This window comes from Mus pahari, chromosome 6 (genome assembly GCF_900095145.1).
Source record: "Mus pahari chromosome 6, PAHARI_EIJ_v1.1, whole genome shotgun sequence".
Classification (NCBI taxonomy): domain Eukaryota; kingdom Metazoa; phylum Chordata; class Mammalia; order Rodentia; family Muridae; genus Mus; species Mus pahari.
In genome coordinates this window covers 85,087,226-85,111,861 of record NC_034595.1, presented here as the reverse complement: position 1 = coordinate 85,111,861, position 24,636 = coordinate 85,087,226, and the positions used below count along the sequence as shown (strand labels likewise).

At 46.6% G+C, this 24,636-nt stretch overlaps 2 protein-coding genes across 2 annotated transcripts in view; both read left to right on the top strand.

Annotated features, from left to right (window-relative positions):
• Positions 1-22,186, top strand: part of Cep85 (centrosomal protein 85) — a 42,775-nt gene extending 20,589 nt beyond the window's left edge. Inside the window, exons 4-14 of the mRNA XM_021200068.1 lie at positions 2,826-3,520; positions 4,591-4,724; positions 5,095-5,212; positions 6,934-7,119; positions 10,345-10,497; positions 10,972-11,126; positions 14,306-14,399; positions 15,614-15,664; positions 18,171-18,278; positions 19,772-19,997; positions 20,603-22,186. Coding sequence (XP_021055727.1) covers positions 2,826-3,520; positions 4,591-4,724; positions 5,095-5,212; positions 6,934-7,119; positions 10,345-10,497; positions 10,972-11,126; positions 14,306-14,399; positions 15,614-15,664; positions 18,171-18,278; positions 19,772-19,997; positions 20,603-20,763 — 2,081 coding nt within the window. The 3' untranslated portion in view covers positions 20,764-22,186. The remainder of the gene's footprint in view (positions 1-2,825; positions 3,521-4,590; positions 4,725-5,094; positions 5,213-6,933; positions 7,120-10,344; positions 10,498-10,971; positions 11,127-14,305; positions 14,400-15,613; positions 15,665-18,170; positions 18,279-19,771; positions 19,998-20,602) is intronic.
• A 1,068-nt stretch (positions 22,187-23,254) lies between these two features.
• On the top strand, positions 23,255-24,583 carry Sh3bgrl3 (SH3 domain binding glutamate rich protein like 3). The gene is made up of 3 exons (XM_021200768.2): positions 23,255-23,401; positions 23,889-24,056; positions 24,167-24,583. The coding sequence occupies exons 1-3, from the start codon at positions 23,354-23,356 to the stop codon at positions 24,230-24,232; spliced, it is 282 nt and encodes a 93-aa protein (XP_021056427.1). The 5' UTR covers positions 23,255-23,353; the 3' UTR covers positions 24,233-24,583.
• The last annotated feature ends 53 nt before the right edge of the window (positions 24,584-24,636 follow it).

Sequence of the window (24,636 nt, the reverse complement as noted above, 5' to 3'; positions counted from 1 at the left end):
CACACAAGCACAGTGATTTTGTTTGTTTGTTTGCTTGCTTGCTGAAGTCTTGGCCTTCCCCTCCCTCCCCTCCTCCTTCCTCTTCCTCCTTTTTTCTTCTTTCCTTTCCTTCCCTACTGCCTCTTCTCTCTCTCTCTCTCTCTCTCTCTCTCTCTCTCTCTCTCTCTCTCTCTTTCTTTCTTTCTTTCTTTCTTTCTTTCTTTCTTTCACAAGGTGTCTCATCTGTCCCAGGCTGTTCTAGAACTTATATGTAGCCAAGGCTGGCCTTGCCCTTCTTCTCTTCCTATCTCCACTTTCTGTATATGGGCATATGCTATACTACCCAGCTTAATCAGAGTTAGAGATTGAACCCAGGACTTCATGGATGCTGGCAAGCAGATGGACTCTACCTCCTGACCCTAGAGCACATTGACTCAGCTAGACCATGTCCAACAAGCCTCGAGGAGTCTCTTGCACTGGGATGAAGAGCTTTTGCTACCTTGCTCAGCTTTTGCATGGGGGCTGGGAATTAAACTCAGGTCACCAGACTTTCCACAGCAAGTATTTTACCAACTAAACAGTCTTCCCCCAGCCTGCTTGTCTGCCATTTTTGTTTTTATACTGTGACTCTGTGTTGCTGGAGATCAAATCAAGGGATTTTGTACATGTTAGGCAAATGCCCTATCACTGGACTATATAACCCAGTCCTATGCCATAAGATTTTAATTTTTTCAGATTTTAGAGACACTATTTCATATAGTAGCACAGGCTGATCTCGACGTCACTATTTCAAAGATTGGAAGACAACTAATGGAATTACAGGCATTCACTACACCATCCATTCTAGCTTGATTTGATTTTTTTTAAATTTATTTTTATTTTATGAGCATTGATTGATGTTTTGCTTACATAGATGTCTATATGAGGATGTCACATCCCCTGGAACTGGAGTTACAGACAATTGTGAGCTGCTTGTGGGTGCTGGGAATTGAACCGGGTCCTCTGGAAGAACAGCCCACTCTCCAGTCCTTCAGCTTGATTTTTTAAATTAGGATTTTTAGATTTCAGAATTTTGTATTATGGATGCCCAACCAGTCAAATCTGCAAATATCCCCAAATTACCTCCTGTCCCCTTCTAACATTTATACCACTTTTGGTCCCAACTGCTTCAGAATAGAATTATTCAACCTATAGTTGCTGAGCTGATTCAAACTAAGAGATTTAGAATTACAGCCTTGAAATATCAAATGCTCCATGATTTGGGGAACTGTGGCTGTACATAAAAATCCTGTAATACCTTTGAAAATCATAGAATGTAGTACAAGTTTGAAAATAAGTATTGCTAAATAAATAAATAAATAAATAAAGAGAAAATAAGTATTGCTTTCAAAATATTCTAAAAGACAATTGAGAGTTGAGGTGTGACTTGCTGCCTTAAAGCCTGGGTCTGGTTCCTTGTTTTAGCAGTGCTGTCAGTCTCAGTGTCCTCTTATTACTGAGCAGTGGACGGATGGGACCTCTTCTGAGAGCTGTGAGATGGTGCTTATCCCAGGGCTGATACTGAGGACATCAAGGAGATGCCTGCTGGGCTTAGACACGGCAGCCTCCCTCGGCCTTTAATCATACTGAAGCCCTGATCTACAGAATCTGCCCTTTAACTCCAAAGCTTTCTTCTTGTTGATCCTTAGAGGCTAATGAATGTTATCAGAAGTTAACTGCTTTGGGGGAATTCGATATGCTCTCTTGTTTCTAACAGAGTTTGACTGTGTAGCCCAGCCTGCCTGGAATTTCATATGTAGCTCAATCTGGTCTTGAATTTGTAGTCCTCCGGCCTTAGCCTTCCAGGTGTGCTACAGTTATAGGTATGTACAAGCACTCTATTGGTGGTAGTACTGGTTTTGTTTTGGTTTTTGGTTTTTTAGTATAATCTCTTATATACCTCCATGATAACCTGAATATAGGAAGTTGTATACTTCACATAATTACAAGGGGTAATTTGAATTGGATGTATTTGTTGTTACTTGTTTTGATTTTAGAGATATTTTGTTTTGTTTTGAGACAGGGTCTCACTATATAACTCAGGCTAGCTTTCAGCTAGCTATGTAGCCCAGGTAGGCCTCAAATAAATATAAGTCTAGTCTGAAAAAAAGTTTAAAATCATATTCTGGTACAGACAAGTGGGCAAATGAACAGCAAAATAAAAACAGAAGATTTCTGTATTTACCCACTTGAGCGTGCTCAGTGTGCTGGAGTGAAACCTGAGAGTTACTAAGAATAACCTCGAATGTGCAGGCAGTCGGCTCTGGGGTGTGGGAGAGAGCGAGCCTGACTCAGATGCTGCGAGCACTCCTGCCTGGATCCTCAGCCGCTCCGACTCCCTCCTGGCTTCACGGTGGCTTGGACTCGTTGCTCATATCACTGGGGAGCTCCTGGAGGTCAGAGGGCTTTGGTACTCCCTGGAAGGAAAATTGTTTTTAATTAGATTATAATTTAGATTTGCTCAGCTTCCAGAAGAGAAGGCCTTTTCCATTTCCCTTTAAAGTAGGTGATTTAAAAAAAAAAAAAAGTTTTCAGTTTTCTCAAGTTGTATGATTTTTTTTTTTTCTTCCTTTTTTAGGGGGCAAGGGTTTTATTCTGTAGCCATGGCTAGCCCGGAACTGTCAGGACAATTCTTCTACTTCCTCCTCCAAGTGCTAGGCGTGAGCCAGACTTCCGCCTCCTCCCTGCTCCTTCTGAGCACACTCTCTCTACTTGGTCTGAAAACAGACAAAGGATGTTTAGCATTGCCACCAAACAAGAAAACTGCTGCTTTAATCTTGACTCATGGAAGGCTCTTCTCTCCACAGATTTTTGCAGCTCAAGTGGCAGCCCTTCCTTCCAGCCAATCAAAAGCCACATAACCATTCCAACAGCCCATGTGATGCCTTCGACTTTGGGGGCCTCTCCTGCCAAACCAAATTCTGCACCTTCAGGGCCTCCTTCCACTAAGCTGCCCTTGTCAGGATTGACTGAAGGTGTGGGGATGACAAGAAATGGAGACTTCGGTGCCGTGAAGCGCTCTCCAGGCCTGTCAAGGGATTTTATGTACCTCCCTAGTGCTGCTGGGGAGAGTGGGAGGCAGCAGTCCTGGTTCCCAGCAGTGGGCCACGAGAGAGAGGGAGACACGAGGAAGTTCGACGTTCCTAGCATGGAGTCTACCCTTAACCAGCCAGCCATGCTAGACACGTTATACTCAGATCCACATTACCGAGCCCATTTCCCCAACCCAAGACCCGATACAAATAAGGATGTATACAAAGTATTGCCAGAATCCAAGAAGGCGCCGGGCAGTGGTGCAGTATTTGAGCGGAATGGACCACATGCTAGCAGCAGTGGGCTGCTCCCTTTGGGACTCCAGCCTGCGCCTGGACTTTCCAAGTCACTATCCTCTCAGGTGTGGCAACCAAGTCCTGACCCTTGGCATCCTGGAGAGCAGTCCTGTGAACTCAGTACTTGTCGGCAGCAGTTGGAATTGATTCGTTTACAGATGGAACAAATGCAGGTAGAGAACTATTTCTTGAATTTTGCATGTTGTGTTCCTCCTTGAACTTCATAATCTTTGTCATACATTTTAGGATGGTTGGTTGGTTGGGTTGGGTTGTGTTTTGTGACAGTTTTTCTTTGTGTAGCCCTGGCTATATTATTACATTTATATTTGAGTGTGGGTTTATGCATATGAGTGCAGTGACCAAGAAGGCCAGAAGAGGGTGTGGATCCCCTGGAGCTGGAGTTAAAGGCAGTTAGTTGTGAGCCACCTGACATGGGTACTAGGAACTGAACTCGGGTCCTCTGAGAGAATAATACATGCTCTTAATTACAGAGCCATCTCTCTAGCCTACTTTGCCCTTTAAAAGTTTTAACTGTAAAATAAATAAAGATAATGTTTGTAGACAGGAAAAGAAAATGTAGTTATTGGCCATTGAACCTGTTGTAGTGTGATAAAAGACCATATATATATGTTCTCCAAAGTAGAAAATTAGATCACTAACACCAATCACGTGATCACTATATGTTGCTTGCTTGCTTTTTTTTTTTTTTTTTTTTAAGATTTATTTATTTATTATATGTAAGTACACTGTAGCTGTCTTCAGACAGTCCAGAAGAGGGCGTCAGATCTCATACAGATGGTTGTGAGCCACCATGTGGTTGCTGGGAATTGAACTTAGGACCTTTGAAAAAGCAGTCAGTGCTCTTAACTGCTGAGCCATCTCTCCAGCACTCTTGGTTGGTTTTTTTTTTTTTTTTTGTTAAACTGTCCCTGGTGCCTTTTTACCCCCCACCTGTGCTGCTGAAGAATGAGAAGGGAGGATGCGGGTGTGTTCTCCTTCCCTCATCTGGGAGCTCCTGAGTTAATGCTGACCTTAGAAACTAGAGACTTTCTGAGCAGAGAGTTGAGTTGGCAGACATCTGCCTGGCAAGTTCTTTCCAGTCTTGCATCAGTGCTAAAATTATTTTTAAAACGTCAGGCTGAGCCTGACTAGACCTTGACTCCCAGTGCTAACTGACTGCTGCCCAGGTGTTTCCAGATACCTTTGGTCAGGGTCAAACCTCCCTGGCCTGTTTGCCTTCCAGCTTCAGAACGGAGCCATGTGTCACCATCCTGCTGCTTTTGCTCCATTACTGCCCACCCTAGAGCCAGCACAGTGGATCAGCATCCTGAACAGTAATGAACATCTCCTGAAGGAGAAGGAGCTCCTCATTGACAAGTAAGATGGCAAGGGGCCCTGAGGCCGGGTGTGTGTGTGTGTATGTGTGTGTGACCCCACTTAATCCCTTTCCTCGGGGTAGAGCAGCTTGGTCTTGCAGGGCTTGGGGGTTGGGGGAGTGATTCATTGCAGTTCATCTTTCCTTGGTTTTTTCCCATTAAACTTTTTCTTACTCGATCCTATGTTTTCAGCAAAATATAAATGTCCCATGTACTTTTAGGGCATTGTGGTATAGCATACATAGCTGCCTTCCAAAATGTGATTTCTAGAATCAAGGTCTAAAGATTGTTACCCTTCTATCTAAGGAAAGAGGCTCATACTATAAAGGAGTTAATGTCAGGATCTCAAATCTGACTTTTTTGTCTTGCAGGCAAAGGAAGCATATCTCTCAGCTGGAGCAGAAAGTGCGAGAGAGTGAACTGCAAGTCCACAGTGCCCTTTTGGGCCGCTCTGCCCCCTTTGGGGATGTCTGCTTATTAAGGCTACAGGTAAACATAGCCCCCACAACAGCAGTCTTACTGTAATTTAGTATTTTTCCTGTGCTTAGATATCCAGGAAATACAAAAGGAGTCAAATGACAAAGGTGTCCTGCCCTTAAAGAGAAAACATCTTAAACTTTGCTGAGCACTTGAGAGATTAGAAAAGACTTCGGGGGAAGGTCCAGATGTCTTGGTATTAGAAGATACTTGGAGCCGGGTGTGGTGGCGCATGCCTTTAATCCCAGAACTTGGGAGGCAGAGGCAGGCAAATTTCTGAGTTCCAGGACAGCCAGGGCTACACAGAGAAACCCTGTCTCGAAAAGAAAAAAAAAAAAGAAGATACTTGGAAAGCAGAAAGATAGAGTGATCATCAAGTCCTTGTCTTTTCTGTGTTTGTTTGTGTGTGTGTATGAATGTGTTGCCTGCCTGCATGTGTATATGTGCACAATATTCATGCCTGGTGCCTGAGGAAGTCAGAAGAGGATGTGCAATTGCTCCAGGTACTCTAAACCACTGTTAGCCCCTGTGTTCCTGGAAGCCAGAAGAGGGCATCAGAGATCCCCGGAATTAGAGTAACAAATGATTCTAAACTGTTACATGGATGGGAGAATCAAACCTAAGGCCTCCGGAAGAGCATCCAGTACCCTTCACAGCTGAGCCATCTCCACAGCCTTATAGAACTCTTTTGTTTGTTTGTTTTTGTTTTCCTTTTGGCTTTTCAAGACAGGGTTTCTCTGTGGAGCCTGACAGTCCTGGAACTTTCTCTGTAGACCAGGTTAGCCTCAAACTCAAGAGATCTGCCTACCTCTGCCTCCTGAGTGCTGGTATCAAAGATATATGCCACCACTGCCCTGCATAAGTCTAATCTGCCAACCTGGTCAAATAGAGTGGCAGAGGCAGTGGCGGTTTTAGAGCTTTTCTCATTTGTATTCCTTTGTATCTAGGAACAGCTTAGAGAGAACTGTTTTCTCACTGGGGCCACTGTCCATTAGGATTGAGAAGGAATCTGCTTTGTAAACTGAGATTGTGCCGTTTGTGCTTTTGGGTGATGAATATCAGATTATGGTATTAAGGCCTGTTCAATCCAATAGCATCAGAGTATCACCTACTTTACTGATGAGAACAAGGATGAGGAGAGGGAGTCAGGCTTCCAGCCTGAGTCTTGAGATGTTTGTCTGTGGTCCTTTCTCCTTGGGTATTGCTGTGGGTTTTGTTTTGACTTAATTTTATTTGTATTTTTATATGTATGGGTGTTTTGCCTACCTGTATGACTGTGTACCGTGTGTGTGCCTGGTACCCATGGAGATCAGAAGGGGGCTTCATGGAACAGAGTTACAGATGGTTGTTAGTTGCCATTTGGGTGGTGGTACTGAACTGGGGTCTTCTGTGAGAGCAGCAAGTGCTCTTAACCACTGAGCCATCTCTCCAGCCCCCAGTATTGCTGTTAAAACAGTGGTTCTCATATTTGAGTGCACATCTGAGTCACTTGCAGGCCTTACCACAGCACAGATTACTAAGATCTGTCCCTAGCATTTCTGATTCAATGGGCCAATGAGTAAGGTTCCAAACCTTAACAGATTCCAGGAATGAGTGGTCCTGACTCTCTTGGTTCTAGAAAAGAAGCACTCACTACCTGTAGAAATCCCTGGAGAAGGATGACATTTGGCCTAGAGTGTGGTGGGAATGTGTAATTACAGGACCCAGTTACTTATTAAGAATGTTTTTGGCAGGAGTTACAGCGAGAGAACACTTTCTTACGGGCACAGTTTGCACAGAAGACAGAAGCCCTGAGCAAGGAGAAGATGGAGCTTGAAAAGAAACTCTCCGCTTCCGAAGTTGAAATTCAGCTCATTAGGGAGTCTCTAAAAGTGACACTGCAGAAGCATTCGGAGGAGGGGAAGAAACAGGAGGAAAGGGTGAGCTGAGAAGCTGATGGCTCTCTAAACCACAGGAGAGTTGGGAGTCAGCCCTCTGCCAGGTGGTCTCGCCTGTTTCTAGTCTGTTCCCAACCAAGAGAAGCAGTTTGGTGGGACTTCATTGGTCTCTCACACGGCCAATCGTTAGTTGGAACTCTACTTCTCTGCCTCATTTCTACAAGATCGCTCCAGTCAGGGAAAGTTGTATAGTCCCTCACCAGCCCAGGGTCTGTTGTGTTTCCCTCTCTGGAGGAAAACAGCCTGGGCACAGATGTAACAGATGGCACATAGCAAGAGGTTTAAGTGCCTGGGGTAAACCTAACTCCATTCAGCTTGGTATCTCTTCATCCTGCTGAGAAGAAGAGAAAAATTTCATGCTTGCAGCTAGATATGAGTTTGTCAGTGCTCTTAGAACTCCTTAGGAGAAAATCTGTCACCATTGGGGAGGGTCTCTAAAATTATGGGATTCTGTTGGTTCTAGCTTTCTCCAGAAGTATTCCTGGGGACTAACTGAGCTCTAGGCTACGTGTATAAAACTCAGTTCCAATAGTGCTGCTGTGTTTGTTTTTGATAGCAAGATCTCTCTGAGGAGCACTATAGAGTGCTGGAACTCGCTCTGTAGATCAGGTCAGCTGGAGTAGTGGCCACCACCATCCAGCCAGGGCTTCTTTCTTTAAATTCCACTTGTTCATGTGGGGCAGAGGGTACTGTGGGAATTGGTTCTCTCTCCTTTCACTGTGTGGGTCCTGGGAATTGAACTCAGGTCATGAGTTGGTGGCAAGTACCTTACCCATTGAGCCACTGGCCTTGATTTCATAGAAACCTGCTTCTGCCACAGCAGGCTCTCTTTTGCCCTTTTATTCAGTCCAAGACTCCAGCCCATTTGTGACACCACCCACACGTGGAGTGGGTCTTCCCACCTCAAGTAACCTCACCTAGAGAAATCCTTTACAAACAAGGCAAAAGGATGATCTCCTCAATGGGTCTCGATCCTGTTGAATCAGTGTATAAGACTTCCTGCTAAAACATTCCCACAACGGAAGGAGAAAACCAACTCCTGAAAGTTCTCCTTTGACCTCCACACATGTGCCACAGGTACCCTCACACACACACCATATATAGTACGCAGTAATCATTTAAAGGGGGAAATGTCAGGCACAGTGGTACATGACTTTAATCCTAGCACTTAGGAGGCCGAAGCAGGCATAGGCTAACTAAGACTAGATAGTGAGAACCTGTCACTAAAAAATAAAAATAAAGGGACTGGAGAGATGGATTAGCAATTAAGAGCACTGACTACTCTTCCAGAGGTCCTGAGTTCAATTCCCAGCAACCACATGGTGGCTCACAACCATCTGTAATGAGATCTGATGCCCTCTTCTGGTGTGTCTGAAGACAGCTACAGTGAACTCATATAAATAAGTCTTTAAAAATTATAACACATACATTTTATTTTAGAGATTTTAGTTTTATTTCTTTGTGCAAGTATATGCCACATATGTGAAGATTGTTCCTGCATTGTGTCTTCTGGACTTGGAGTTGAGCAGATGAGCTGCCTGACATGAATGCTCTCTTAACTGGTGAGCCAGTTCAGGCAGCCCTGTAGTTTTTATTTGGTTTTGGTCTTGGTTTTTGGTCTTACTGTTTTACATTTGTATCTGTACATATGTGTGTGCATGCACAAGATATTAGATAACTCTGGAGCTGAAGTTACAGGTGATTGAGACCTGCTTGATGTGAGTGCTAGGAACCAAACTGAGGTCCTTTAGAAAAACAATATCTCAAACTGAAAGTGTATGTGTAGATTACCACATACACTCCTTTGTCCCTTTCTTTCTTTTTTTAAAGATGAGTTTATTTTATTTATATGAGTACATATGAGTAACTGTCATCAGACACCCCAGAAGAGGGCATCAGATCCCATTACAGATGGTTGTGAGCCACCATGTGGTTGCTGGGAATTGAACTCAGGACCTTTGGAAGAGCAGTCAGTGCTCTTAACCACCAAGCCATCCCTTTAGCACAACCTCTTACTTTTTTTGTTCTTAACCACCGAGCCATCTCTCTAGCACAACCTCTTACTTTTTGTTTTGTTTTGTTTTGTTTTGTTTTGTTTTAAACAAGATCTTCTATGTAACTTTGCTGGTCTCAACCTCAGGGATATCCACCAGCCTTGACTCCTGAGTGCAGTTCCACACCAAGCTTGTCTTTTTTTTTTTTTTTTTTTTTTAAATACTTTATTTACATTTTATTGTGACCACTTTATCTTTTTGGATTTCAATCTAGAATGGATTTATCATTTTTCAGTAACCTTCCCAAGTGATTTCGATACAACCTGAAATGTAGGAATTATGGCTTTAGAGCTTGATGATCACCACTTATATCTGAGGTGAAATCACTTTTACAAACTGTACTTCATTTTGTCATATTCTTGGGGGGGGGGGGCTATGTCTCTGCTCTGACAGGGATCACCTGCACCAATTCTCCTGGTTTTTTGTTCCCCCAGCTTCCTTATTTGTAAGCCAAAGAAAACATCTTCATTCAACAACACTTTATTGGATTCCTGCTGAAAATTCAGTGCTGTAGGGATAGGATAATTTAACAAAATGGATATAATCCATAGAAATAGCCATTCTTCTTAAAGAGTTTATCCTATCAGACAGATGACTATAGCACGACAGTGCCAGTTTGTTTTTAATGCATACCTGTGTTTTGCCTACAAGTATGCCAGCATGCCTTATTCATGTAGTGCTCTTGGGGCCCAGAAGAGAGTACCAAATCCCCTTAAACAGGACATACAGGTAGTTGTGAGCCACCATGACGGTGCTGGGAATAGAACTTAGGTCCTCTGCAAGGGCAGCTCTAGCCCAGATACCAGTTGGGTTTTTGTTTTGTTTTAATAAAGTCAAATTTTTTATTGAGGGATTTTGATTCCTTTGCTGTCCAGGCAGTCAGGTTGAAGATTTCTGAAAGCAGCCCCTTTTCGATGAAAGATGCTCGATCTACTGGTGCTATCAGCTCTTTATACTTCTATCGCTCTTTCTAGTAAAGACACGGTTCTCCACCAAAGTATTTCTGGCAATTTCTTCAAACAGTTTGCTTTAGAAACCATTTTAAAGTAGATCTGCCTCTCACTTGCTAATCAAGGGTAGAGACAGCAGTCACTGAAAAATGTTCATAGCCTTGAAGGAATAAATAAAACAGACTTGATGTTTCTTTCACTAGGTCAAAGGTCGTGATAAACATATCAATAATTTGAAAAAGAAATGTCAGAAGGAATCGGAGCAGAACCGGGAGAAGCAGCAGCGTATTGAAACCTTGGAGCGCTATCTAGCTGACCTGCCCACCCTAGAAGACCATCAGAAACAGACAGAGCAGGTAGCGACAATCTCTGACTGTCCCGGGAGTAAAGAGGGAGTGGCAAGGCGAGGGGATGGTCTCATCATCCCTGAGTTCTTAGAAGGAATGTGACAGAGGAGTCATGCCAGCTAGATTTACAACTGGATGCATTTTTTTTTCAATTGAGACAGTCTCTATTTAGTCCTGGCTGTCCTAGAACTCGCTGTGTAGACTAGTCTGGCCTCAAACTGAGAGATATTACCTGCCTCAGCCTCCTGAGCACTGGGATTAAAGGCCTGCCCAACTTGGTCTGTTTCTGAGAAAAAAGGGATCTCATAGAAAACCCTGGCTGGTCTAGAAGTCACTATGTACAGCAGACTGGCTTGAACTCAGTGAGGTCACCTGCCTCTTGCTGAGATTAAAGACATGTGCCACCACACCCAGCTTCAGAACTCCAGATGTTGAGATAGCTACTCATTCTTCCTTGGCTAAGCATGGGGTCCTGTCTCCTAGCTTAAGGATGCTGAGTTAAAGAACACAGAACTGCAAGAGAGAGTGGCTGAGCTGGAGACTTTGCTGGAGGACACCCAGGCAACCTGCAGAGAGAAGGAGGTTCAGCTGGAAAGTCTGAGACAAAGAGAAGCAGAATTTTCCTCTGCTAGACATAGGTAATGCCCTGTGTACTTGGGGGGAAGCAGGGGGTTTTGTTCTGGTACAGTGGTAACTCTTGTGTGTTCAACAGTGTTCATTTCAAGTGAATGTGAAAGCCCCTTTCTTCTAAGAGCTTTGTTTTCTTTGAATTGAAAGTTACTTATGAGCAGGGAATTTGTCTTTGTAGTGTAGTGGGGGGTTTTATCATAGTATTATTGGGAGACTCCATCTCAGTGCTTGAAACAATCCTTTAGAGCTTGGCGTGGTAGTGCAAAAGTTAAACCAGTTGCACTCGGGGGGGAAGAGGAAGGCAGATCTTTAAGGGTTCAAGACCCACCTACTCTACATAATTCCAGGACAGCTAAGGCTGTAGTGTGAGACTGTCTCAAAACAATGAAAATAGTTTAAGTAGGAAATGAAATCATCTGTAGTTTGAGGAGAGAACCTTGGTTCTAAGGCCTATGGATTACCCACATTTTGAGTCTGTAAGCTGAAGTCTACCAGGACCATGCATCTATCTTTCTTATCTCAGAATTGATTTGGGGGTGTTTGTTGGATTGTTTCTACAGATTGATTTATTTTATTTATGAGTACACTGTAGTTGTCTTCAGATAGACCAGAAGAGGGCATCAGATCCCATTACAGATGGTAGTGAGCCACCATGTAGTTGGTGAGAATTGAACTCAAGACCTCTAGAAGAGCAGTCAGTGCTCTTCACCACTGAGCCATCTCTCTAGCCCTTCTTGTTTGTTTTTAGTGAGGGAGGGGGGTTGAGACAACATCTACTCTGTAACCTTGGCGGGCCTCTGCACCCTAAGTATTAGGATCAAAGATGTGAATCACCACTCTCATTCTTTTTGATTGCTTGGATAGTCTCAGAGAACAAAAGATGCTATAGTGTACTCCCAGGGCATCTTGGGAGTTAATAACACTTTGTGAAAAGGATGGATGTATTTCAGCAGCCTCTTGAAGTAGATATTTCCAATGGCTAGATTGGATTGCTCATTCCTTGTCAGGCACAGTGGCCCTCTTGTTTATCTCTGTGGTGAGTTATGCTAGAAGGGATTTGGAGGAACCAGAATTGGAGGATTGTTGTAGTTTCATCTTTGTTGCTATGGTAAAAATGTCCTGACTAAGCAATATAGGGGGAGAGAGGGTTCATTTCATCTTACACTTGAGTTTATATCCATCATTAGGGGGAGGCAGGGACCTTAGAGGAAATCTGCTTCCTGGCTCAAACACAGGCTCATACTTAGCTAACTTTTTTTTTAAGGTCTTATTTGTATTTATGTGTGTGTATCTGTGTTTTGGTATATGCCCATAAGTACAGATACCTGTTGTATTAGTCAGGGTTCTCTAGAGTCACAGAATTTATGAGTAGTCTCTATATAGTAAGGGAATTTATTGATGACTTACAGTCTGTAGTCCAACTCCCAAAATGGTCAGCAGCAGCTGTGAATGGAAGTCCAAGGATCTAGCAGTTGCTCAGTCCCACAGTGCAAGCAGACAAAGAAGAGAAAGAGTAAATCTTAATTCTTCCAGTGTTCTTCTGTAGGTCTCCAGCAAAAGTTGCATCCCAGATTAAAGGTCTTTGCCACCATGCCTTTATTCCCAGATGACCTTGAACCCAGAGACCTCCCTGTCTTAATCTTCTGGAATTCATAGCCACTATGCCTCAAGATCTCCATGCCAAGATCCAGGTCAGAAACTTGTATCTCCCAGCCTCCAGATTAGGCTCACTGGTGAGCCTCCAATTCTGGATTGTAGTTCATTCCAGATATAGACAAGTTGACAATCAGGAATAGCCACCACACCTGTAGAGGCCAGAGACATCAGCTCCTCTTAGAGCTGGAGTGGTAGGTGGTTCTGAGCTGCCCAATATAGGAGTCTGACAAACTTAGGTCCTCTGCAAAGACTCTGTACTTTCTTTTTTTTTTTTTTTGGTTTTCTGAGACAGGGTTTCTCTGTGTATCTGTGGCTGTCCTGGAAATCACTCTGTAGACCAGGCTGGCCTCAAACTCAGAAATCCACCTGCCTCTGCCTCCCAAGTGCTGGAATTAAAGGCGTGCGCCACCACTGCCCAGCCCAGTCAAGGCTTTGAGGGTATCTCAAAGTAAGTTCCCCTAAGATGATTCTAAGTTGACCATTAAAGATAACTTAGGACAGGGACAAAGCTGGCTCTGCCTTATGTAATATGCATCAAGAAAAAAAAAAAAAAAGAGGGGCTGGAGAGATGGCTCAATGGTTAAGCGTACCGACTGCTCTTTCAGAGGTCCTGAGTTCAGTTCCCAGCAACCACATGGTGGCTCACAACCATCTGTAATGGGATCTGATGCCCTCTTCTGGTGTGTCTGAAGACAGCTATAATTGTACTCATACACGTAAAATAAATACATAAATCTTAAAAAAAAAAAAAAAAAAGAAGAAAAAAAAAAAGAGCTGTGTTTTGTTTTGTGACAGGGTCTTGTAGCTTGACTTAATACTTGCTGTGACGTCCAGCAAATCCCCGCTTCCTCTGTTTCCCAGGATATGCTAGAATTTCAGATCTATGCCACTCTGCCCAGCTAAGAGTTCATGTGTATTTTTCAATTTTTTTTTAATATTTTTACTTTTCAAAATTTTTTTGCTTTTGTGTTTTGAGACAGGGTTTCTCTGTGTAGCCCTGACTGTCTTGGAACTCACTTTGTAGACCAGGCTGGCCTCACAGAGATCCACCTGCCTCTGACTCCCAAGTGATGGGGTTAAAGGCGTGTGCCACCACCATCCAGCTCAAATTTTATTTTGTAATATGAAAACATAAAGAACCTTTGGCAAATACAGAGTTGATACAATGTGCAGATAGCTTCTGGTTCCTGGTAAAGAAAACTGAACTTGAGTCAGGGGCACCCTGCATCACATGATCCTCAGCTGTGGGTAGGAGGATGTAAGACATAGAAAATAGTAGAACCAAGAGTTAAAAGCCACAATGGGGCCTGGAGAGATGACTCAGCGGTTAAAAGCACTGGCTGCTCTGTCTTGAGTTCAGTTCCCAGCACCCACATGGTGGCTCACAGCCATCTATAGGGGAGCTGACCCTCTCTTCTGGCATGGGAGTGTATATATAGCAGAACACTCACACATTAAATAAATAAAATTTAAAAACAACAGCCACAATAGTTCTGATTTCATAGTTCTAGAAGAAGAAATTGTCTTTCAGCTTTCAAGATAAACAGTCTATGGAGGAAGCCAATGGAGAAAGCCTCAGAGTGGACATGGAATCCCAGCAGAAGGAATGTGACTCCCTCCGAAAGGTGACTAGGCTTTCTGAGTCTGCCCAGGCAGGCTGGGAGGGAAGAAGAGAAGGCATACTGGGAAGGAACCAGGAGTTCCTGGTCGTAAGCTACCCAGCGTCTGCTCACAAGAGCTTTTCTCTCTTCTGAGAAGTCAGCCTTGTGTAGTAAGTTTACATTTTAGATATTCAGTCTTATCACTGGCAGATTTCTTATCAAGAATATACACAGAAGTTAGGGGCAACATGCCCATCAAGTGAACCAGAATGGTGTGCACTGAATCCTAGGTGCACTGTGGCTGTGGTTCAGGTCCTGGAGAAACTGCTAGTGCTCATCAAAACGTCAACACTGGGGAGGTGGCTCAGTTTCTCAACTCAGAGAATAGAGATCCAGTAACCTGCTGTGGGACAGGTTAGCAAAAACATCCAGAAATGGTTCAGAAACTACGTGAGCTTTTGAGGCACAGAAAGCTGACACTATTTAGAGTCTCTCCTGGAATAGTCACTAAAAAATAGTGACCAAAGCTCTAACCCCATACCCATTGTAGATAGCCCAGGATAGGAAGACCCACTAAGCTGACTTTGTGCTTTTGAAGAACATGTGTACTGAGAGTTCCTCCCACTGACCTGCAGTCATTCAGTGAAGGTCTAGTGCATTCCTCTATGTCTTAGTCGGGGTTTCTGTTCCTGAACAAACATCATGACCAAGAAACAAGGTGGGGAGGAAAGGGTTTATTCAGCTTACACTTCCATGTTGCTGTTCATCACTTAAGGAAGTCAGGACTAGAATTCAAGCAGGGCAGGAAGCAGGAGCTGATGCAGAGGCCATGGAGGGATGTTCCTTACTGGCTTGCTTACCCTGGCTTGCTTCCCCTGGCTTGCTCAGCTTACTTGCTTATAGAACCAAAGGCTACCAGCCCAGAGATGATACCACCCACAAGGGGACCTCCCTGCTTAATTGAGAAAATGCCCCACAGCTGGATCTCCTGGAGGCACTTCCCCAACTGAAGCTCCTTTCTCTGTGATAACTCCAGCTGTGTCGAGCTAAACTGGCCGGTGCACTCTGTAACCTCTGTTATGGCCAGAGCACAGTCAGCGAAGATCAGGAGTCTGAAGTAGATTTCTGTAGGTTGTGCCCATCAATCCTCACCCTGGTCTCATAATGGGCTATAGATGGTCTTGGGTCACCACATCAGCCCTGTGCTTGTACCCTTTCTTGATAACTTTGCCTTTTAGATCTTGGAGAGGCAACAGCTGAAGATGGAGCAGCTGCATTCCCAAGTCCAGGTGAGCAGGAGCCTCTGGCCCCTGGTGGGTAGAACTGAACCGATGGAAGCTTAGAATTCAGCATAACTTCTCACTCCCTTCTCCACCCTATGATTTACTTCTTATTTGCTATACAAGAAGGAAACAGTGCTTCTGAGCCTCCTGTTTTGTTGAGATGACAGATATGAGCCCGAACTCAGAAAACTGTTTTCATGTCACCTTGGAGGAGGGGGAGGGGGATGAACTAAGGAGAGTCAGTGGGAGGAGGGGAGGTCATGGACAAGTTTCTGAAGATCCTGAGGATGAATGATCAGGCATCTGCCAGGCAGAGAAGAGCTGACTAAGATGGTACTGGTATACTGTGGCAGGAGCATCAAGGTGTGAAACCCCATAGTTAAACCGGAAACTGCACATTATAACTACACATGTATGTATAGACAGACAGACACACACACACACACATACACACACACATTTGGTGCATGGGGCTGAGCCCCAAATGCCATACTTTATTTCTTCTCTCTGACCTTCTTATACCTTCTTAGACAAAAATTCTTTATAAAATTACCTCACAGATGAAACATTACACAAAAGAGGAGTTACAGAAGGATGTAGATAGTCAGTTCAAAGTATTGCTTCCTTCCATAAGCAAATTCACAGCAACAGTTTTCCAGGGCCTTGCTGTATCACATCTGTGGCTTCATCCTTGGACCAGACTTAGAATGAATGGTTTTCCTTGATCAAAACTTGTTCCAAGCCTGCTTTCTTATCCTAGTGCAATTAGCCCATGACACGTGTACGTTTACAGAGCTGTTTGTAGCTTTATTTTATAGGGGACTTGAGACTACTTGTATTAATTTAAGAGTTCTATAAAATCATTACCAGAAATTGTGAAATCATCAGTTTGTCTGTACAGCCTTACTACAAGAGAATACTTTTTCATGCTGATCTGCAGAAAATATACCCAGTAGGGTAGACTGATGCCCAGGAGTCATTAGGCTGTGTGATAGTGGCAGGAAAGGCAGATCAGCAGCAAGAAGCAATCTTGGGATAAAGTCTCTGGTGACCTTGCATCTCAGAGCTCACTCATCACAAGCCATGAGAAACAGTGGGCAGCCATCCTTAGCAAACTCATTGCATGTCTCACCCTCCTCTAGATGGCTTCTGACACACGTGTGCTGGGAATCAGACCCAGGTCCTCTGTAAAAACAGCAAGTGCTTTTAACTGTGAGCCATCTCTTCAGCCCCCTGCCATGTTAACTTTTAATCTCTAGTGGGTGATGTGACTCTTGCTAGAACATTAATTGTAGTGTGGGATGGTGAGGTTTACAGTTCAGGCTCAGCGAGAAGCTTAGCCTCCTATGAGGGGGCAGCAGAAAGTGTAGTGAGGTATGGGGAATGTGGCACAAGACATGGTGACAGAGAAGAGGTGTAAGGAGACAGATGGGAGAAACACCTAGAAGGAATCAGTGTGTGACAGGAATAGGGCTTAAGGAACAGCAAAGAGCCATGCAACACATGGGCCCTCTAGCCAAGGATACCTCCTGCTCCCTATTTTCGGCCACAATAGGAGTGTTCATTAATTCATTCTCTGAAAAATCTTCAGTGAAATAGACTTAGTTTTTTTTGAACTGTAAAAGGTTTTACATAGGCATGTGGATTAGTGGGAAAAGCGTTTTCCTGTGTGTCAGGACCAGAGTTCAGACTCCAGCACCCATGTACATGCTGGGAGGGTGGCAACCCACTTGTAATCCAGTACTGGAAGTCAGAGCCAGATGCAGGATCCCTGGAGCAAGCTAGTTAGCCAGACTAGCTGACTGGCCAGCACTGGGCTCAAATGAAGACCTTTCCTCGGTACACAAGGTGAAGAGGAATCACGACTCATCAACCTCTGGCCTCCATACAGAGTGAACATGGGCAAAAACACACATGTAACACACACATGTATATGCAGAAAATAAAAGAGTTTCACATCAAACTGTTGAAATGCAGGGAGGAAAGCTGCGGGCTGCAGGCCCGCCTTTCCACCTGTGACTGTAGTTCTCCATTTCAGTTCTCATCAGGAAGCAGTCACCGGTGGGTGAGCATTTAAAATGCCAGGGTTTTAGTTGTCCATGGCTTATTGAGTGGAAGGGTTTTAATCACTGGTGCTCAACCTGTGAATGTGACCTCTTTGAGGTTGATGGACCCTTTCACAAGGGTTGCCTAAGACTATTGGAAAACACAGAGGTTGATATTATGATTCATAACTATTGAAATTACAGTTATGAAGTAAAATGAAAATAATTTTGTGGTTGGTATCCCCACAACATGAGGAACTGTATTAGAGGGGCGCACTATTAGGAAGATTGAGAAGCAGCTGGAAATGGAAAGTAGTGGCTCTCAGCTCTTCTCCCACAGCCCTTAGAGCAGCTGTGAGGTAGGTGCCCTTGGGTGTGTAGCCTAGGTGAGAGGTGACAGACAGCATGCAAGTCAGACTTGTTGCTCTTGCTGTGTTCTCTACAACATCTTGCCATGTGGTCTTTAGAGCCAAAAGCAAGAACTGGCACAAGAAGAAGGAATCAGCCAGGCACTGAGAGAGGAGGCGCAGCGGAGGGAGACGGCCCTGCAGCAGATGCGCACAGCTGTGAAGGAGGTGAGCACTGGCTAGGCCCACAGAGCCTCCCCGAAGGTGCTTTCTCCCTTTGCCCAAGAGTGTGGAAAGGGATGTAAGCAGCTTAGCACAGGCATGGGCAGTAGCATTGTGTTTTCCTTTTATGTCAACAGCCCTAGGCTTGTCTGAGAGTGGCCATAATCATCCAGGAATGCTTTTCAGAGCTAGGATCCCCTCCTTTTCTTCCTCACCCCCTCAATCTTTCTGCAGTCACGGGTTTGTGAGATTGGGGGTGGGGGGAGAGGTAAGAAAACTGATGACTAGGGCGTGTAATCCCAGCAGTTGGGAGGCTGAGACTGAACACAAGGCCTGCCTGTCTCATACATACAACCCCAAAATGAATGAGGATTTGGTGGTACTCGCGGAGTGAATAGAGTTGTGTGTAAAGCCCACTGAGCTCACCGGCTAAGTACCTAGGAAGACATCTCCCAGAACTAGGACAGTTACATGGCCCAGTGTGCATGAAGGGCAGAGGATAGAGGTGTGGGTGTGGGTGTGTTAAGCTCTCAGGATGAGAGAAGGGGAAGACAGCTTACAGAAGAAGCTGCTCTATCTAGGAAAGCCTGCTACTACAGTGAGAGCTTGCAATGTAGAATGCTAGAACTTTACCTCCCTGGAGAGGGGCAAGAGGACACAAGGTCAAAGCCAGTCTAGTTTATATAGTGTGTTCTGGGCCAGCCAGGGCTACCCTGTAACAAACAAACGAAACTCAGTTGGTAGAATGCTTATCTTGCATACATGGAGCCTTGAACTATAAACAGGGGGTAGTGGTATATACTTGTAACCCCTGAACTTGGGAAAGGTGGAGACAGGAGGATCAAATGTTCAAGGACATCCTCAGTGATGTAGGTAGGAAGTTTGATGCCAAACTGGGCTATGTGGCCATGTCTCCAAAAAGGGGTGGAGGCAAGATGCCTTTCAGCTCTGTCATCTCCAGGTCTCTTATCTTTGCCATCGACACACACAGTGGCCACTAGCAGTCTTACTGTCTCCCTTGCCCCCTTTATTCCTCTGACAGCCTGTTATCAGGCTGGCTGGTGGCCACTTTGTCAGGGTGGCAGGGAGAGATTGAAACCAGTGTCTCCTCAGGTTTCACTGTTCCCGTTAAGCCATCTCTAATGGCCTGGCTCACAGAGCTGCCCAGGGACAGCTTCAGGTAGAGTTCCTGGGGGTGGGAGCGTCTTCTCTGGTTCCTGGACCGAAACCTGGAGGCCGGTGACTCAGATCCTGCTGAGGAATAGTTTCCTCTCAGTGCTGGATCCCTAAGGGATCAGCCTACACACGGGAGAGACTAGTATTCGTAGAGGGAAAGGGGTTGGGGAGCATAGCACCAAGCCTGTGTGGGTAGCACCAGAGGGAGACATTGTCTGGGTCTCCAGTTCTCTTCCACGCACATTCACAGTCATGTACACTCACATACACACTTCCTAGGGCTCTCTTGGGGTCTTAATCAGTTTTATCATTTTTTTGCTTAGCTTTCAGTGCAAAACCAGGACCTGATTGAAAAGAATCTGACACTGCAAGAGCACTTGCGCCAGGCCCAGCCAGGGTCCTCATCTTCACCAGACGCAGCCCAGCTGGCGTATGAGCTGCACCAGGAACTGGCCATTTGCCTTCAAGATCTGCAAGCTGTCTGCAGCATTGTGACTCAGAGGGCCCAGGGCCACAATCCTAACCTCTCACTACTCCTAGGCATTCACTGTGAGTCATCAGAAGGTCTCCGTCCTCTCACCCAGCCAGTGTGGCTGTTCTTACAGCAACTGAACCAGGTGCACAGGCCTGGCCACTGCTTTGGGGGAGCTGTCAAAGTAGGTGCACACTATAAGTGTTTCACAAACAGGCCTCCCTAGAGGGTGCTTACGTGGATGGCAAACAGAAATCCAGCCTTAGGCAACAAATTATCCCGGTTTGTACTGTAAAAGTATCATGTCCTTTAAAAAACAAAAGATGGCTTTCAGCTCTGTCATCTCCAGGTCTCTTATCTTTGCCATCGACACACACAGTGGCCACTAGCAGTCCTACTGTCTCCCTTGCCCCCTTTATTCCTCTGACAGCCTGTTATCAGGCTGGCTGGTGGCCACTTTGTCAGGGTGGCAGGGAAAGATTGAAGCCAGTGTCTCCAGAGTGTGGAGTTGTAGCTTGTAGTAGAAACTTTACTGTGTGCAAAGCCCTGGCTCAGACCTCAGAGTGATGGGAAGGCTTTCTCTAAGATGATGCGCTTGATGAACTGCTGTCATTGTGCCCATTCTTCATGAACGTTTCAGTCACTTCATTTGCTGACACTCTTGCAATTCTCTCCTCCTCAGCCACCCAGCACCCAGGGACGCAGCTAGATCTGCAGAAGCCAGATGTGATCAGGAGGAAGCTAGAAGAGGTTCAACAGCTGCGCCATGACATTGAGGACTTAAGGACCAGCCTGTCAGACAGATATGCCCAGGACATGGGAGAAAACTGTGCCACGCAGTGAGGAGTGCCAGGCAGGACCTAGGCTGCTGCTGGCCTCGCCAGAAGGTTCCTTCCCTGACAGTTCTGCCTCCCACTGCTGCACCCAGAGGGAAGAGCCTGTATCTGGGCCCAGGGCTGTGAGAAGCCTGCCTGTTTTGCTGTACTCTGGCTTTCCCTTATTGGGCTATGTTTTGCTTGTTATCTTAATTCACTCTTAAAGGCTGAGTTACTAATTAACCTTTTTGCAGATTTCAACTGATAAAGTCCTCCCAAGTTGTTCCCAGCTCTAACCTGGCATGAGAAGCAAACAGGCTGCTGGCCTCCCCTCCATCCTCCAGGGTGGATCCATGTTCATTCCTATCCATACCTTGGTCCTACTGATGCTCTTTTAAGAGAGGCCTAAAGGGTAAAGTAGGAGTAACAACCTTTTAAGAGTTCTCAGGCCCCTTGTACCAGCCTTCCTGGGAACTCGGCTGGCTTTCTGGGCTGTCTCAGGTACCTGCTTCCTCAGGGCTGCTGCTGTTCCCACAGAGGCCTCAGGGTTACCCACCCTCCCTCAGCAGAGTCCTTACTGTGATCACTGACACAGGGGACCATGGCAGGGCTCCTCAGCCTGCCTGCTGGGCCATCTTTTACAGGAAACTCTTCGTAGCTACCCATTGTCTGTCCCTAGAACCTTGGGCATGTGGGCATGTGCTTGGGTCCCCTAGGTCTTCTAGAGTAGACTCCTCTGTGGGTGCCTTGTGGTTCCCGGGTTGGACAGAAGGTTCCCCCGTGAGACCACAGGGCAGCTGTGCCTGCTCAGTGCTTCCTAAGGCTGGGCTCTGTAGCTAGTCCTCTGATCTGTGCCTCTCATTTGGGGTTAGGATTCCCTTTGCCTGCTCTGACCTTGAGAGTTCAGAGCACCTAAGGTAAAAAGTGTTGAGTGTTTTCTGGTGTTTTGTGTTTCTCTAGGGCCTTTGAGCCTTAGCTTTCTGGTTTTTCTTGCCTCCCAATTTAGGGATCATCTCAGTTTTATCTGGTTGTTTGGCCAGTCCTCAACAACCTCTAGTTTGGAGCCAAGGGCCCTGTGTATGTATGAGGAGTAAAGTAGTTGTGGGGGCGCAGACAGGACGTGTGCTAAGCCTCAGGGCTGTTAAAAGCACCCTGGACCCCCAGGGCCTGGGGGGCCGCTTTGCCAGGGTTTTAACAAGTTTATGTTTTCTTTCTGGAGTGGTTTACCTTTCAGAGTAGCCACACCCAGCTGACCATCCCCTCAGCCTCCCAGCTGCTGCCTCCTTAAAACAGAGCTTCCTGGTTGGTCTCCACCCTGTCATTGGGAGCCCAGCCTCCTTGCTCACGGGTATTTTTCTTCGTGAAGTTTATAAAGTTATTTATATGAATCTTTGTTATGTCGACTGGTTTGTATTGCCTATTTTGATTACAGAATAAAACATTTAACAAACGCTCTAGTTTCCCAGTGCCTCCTAGCGTCCCCTGCCAGCCTGCCTGTGACTAGTTTGAATTGAATTTAGGCAGATCCAGTTTGGAGTCTCAGTCTCTTCCCACTTCTGCTCTGTGTGGCGACAGATGAGGTCTCTGCCCACACTCCTGTGTTGTCACTACAGAGTTGCAGGCCTCTCAGGTCATCAGCTTCTGGGTTTCTGTGGCTTTGAGGAAATGACTTCCCAGAAGCAGACAGGCAGTTTGCCTCGGCAGGCTGCAGAATTGTGTTGTTCCTGGGCCACTATCTATGTAGCCCCAGGTCTATTCTTGAGGGGGGCAATAGTGACCCTAACAGAGCTTGATCCACAGTTGGAATGGCTGCTACACTCTCTTCCTCCTCGTTAGCTGAATTCTTAATGTTCAAAGCTGTGGGGTGTCATGTGCAATGTAAAGGTAGAGTTAAGTTGGGATCACCCCCAAAATAGCTGTGCCAAGGGCCAGTGCAAGCCAGGCTAAGTCGTGGCACTAGCCTTTGACTCCGAACACTAACAAGCTGTCCCGCAGCCTACCTCCTCCCCCTGGTTCCTGAAGGGTGTGTGCCGCTCCCCAACCCCCTCGCCTAAAGCCACCACCCGTTTCTTGTCTGAGCCTGTTTGAGTGGAGAGGTGCTTTAGAGAAAATGTCCTGGCTGCACTGTCCCTCCAGCGCCCCACCACACTTACCCCCCCACCCCGCCCTTGCTGTCTAAGCTTGCGAACTGACCCGCCTTCCAAAGTTCCATACTGAGCAGTGCTATTGAGAGACCTGGAGACCAGGGTGGTACGGCTTTGGCCACTGAATGTGCATAACCCGGGTAAACTGGGGAAAGCTTTTAGCTGAACCGGTCTGCCTGCCTTCCCAGCTTTTTCTGCCTTTTAGCCGGTCCCCAGCATGGGGCTGAGGGGAGTATGGGGGGAGCCAAGCAGCTGCAGAAGACGGGGGTCCTCCCGTCTCCAGGCCACGGAGCAGGGCGGTGTCTTGCAGGCCCCGCCTTGCCCGCCTGCGCAGCTCATTGGTCCCGAGAGCAGTGACACGCGGGCGGAGCAGGAAGGAAACCGCTCCCAAGCGCGGCGGCGGCAGCGTAGTTCCTAGCCGTGCAGCTGCCGCTCCCACCGTCCCTCAGTTGGTCTGTGTCCCCCGCCTGCAGCATGAGTGGCCTGCGCGTCTACAGCACGTCGGTCACCGGCTCCCGTGAAGTAAGTGTGTGCCTGGGCCGGCGCCCGGAGAGGGTGGGCCGTCTCTGTGCTCCGACCGGCGCCCGGGAGCCGCCCCCACGATGGAGGCAGTGAGGTGCGGGGTATGGCCTCCCAGGTCTGGTCCAAGGGCTGGGCCCAGTCTGAGCCCCCGCACCACGGGCCCCTCGGCATCCCCAGCATGAGCTGCCCACTCTCATTCCCCCAGTATAGGGCCATCCATTCTCTTGCACCATCCCCCAACAGCTTTAATCCCCGCTTCCTCTCCACTGTGTGGCTGTGGAGGAGATGTAGGGCCTGCCTCTCGGAGTCTAGCTTCCCTGTCGTGCACAGAACTTCCCCGTCTTCTCTTTCTGAAACTCACGTAGTTTACCTGTCTATCCTTGGACCCTTCCCCTCCCTTAGTGGCCAGAACCTCCCCGCAGAGTGGGCAGGACAGAAGCTGTTGCTTACACTCAAAGGGAATTCCCTGTCAATCCTCCGCCCCTAGATCAAGTCCCAGCAGAGTGAGGTGACCCGCATCCTAGATGGGAAGAGGATCCAATACCAGCTAGTGGACATCTCCCAGGACAACGCCCTTCGAGATGAGATGCGATCCTTGGCTGGCAACCCCAAAGCTACCCCACCTCAGATTGTCAACGGGAACCACTACTGTGGGGTATGGGGTTTGGGTGCTGGGAGGTGTTGGAGGACTGCAGCCAGGGTCAGCCCTGGGAAACAACTGGGGTGCCCTGCACCTTGACTCAGGTGACTGCCTCCCTTCCTCAGGACTATGAACTCTTCGTGGAGGCCGTGGAGCAGGACACACTGCAAGAGTTCCTGAAGCTGGCCTGAGTCAGGATGGCCACCGGTCCTATCCAGCTAGCTCTTCACCAGGCCTTGTAACCAACTCCTTGTCCCTCCTAATCTTCTGACCTTGGAGTCCCTCCCTGCAAACCCAGACCCTTTCCGTAGCCTCCTCCTCTTCCTTCAGAGGCAACATTCCTTATTCTCCAACTAGTCTCAAAAGATTGTCTTAAGCCCTGACGATGGCTGTCCCTAGCCACACCTCGGGGCATCCTCTCTGCCTGGCCCTGTCTGATGAGCATTTCTGTTGCTTCCATCAGCCAGAGCTCTGCCAAAGGCCCCGCATCCCCGTCCTAGGAGCGCCCTAGAGACAATTAAATGTCCATTCCTCTGGTACTGTCTGCTTGTGGCGTCCGGTCCCTGCCTGGTTCTGGTGGTGCCTGGACTGTCCT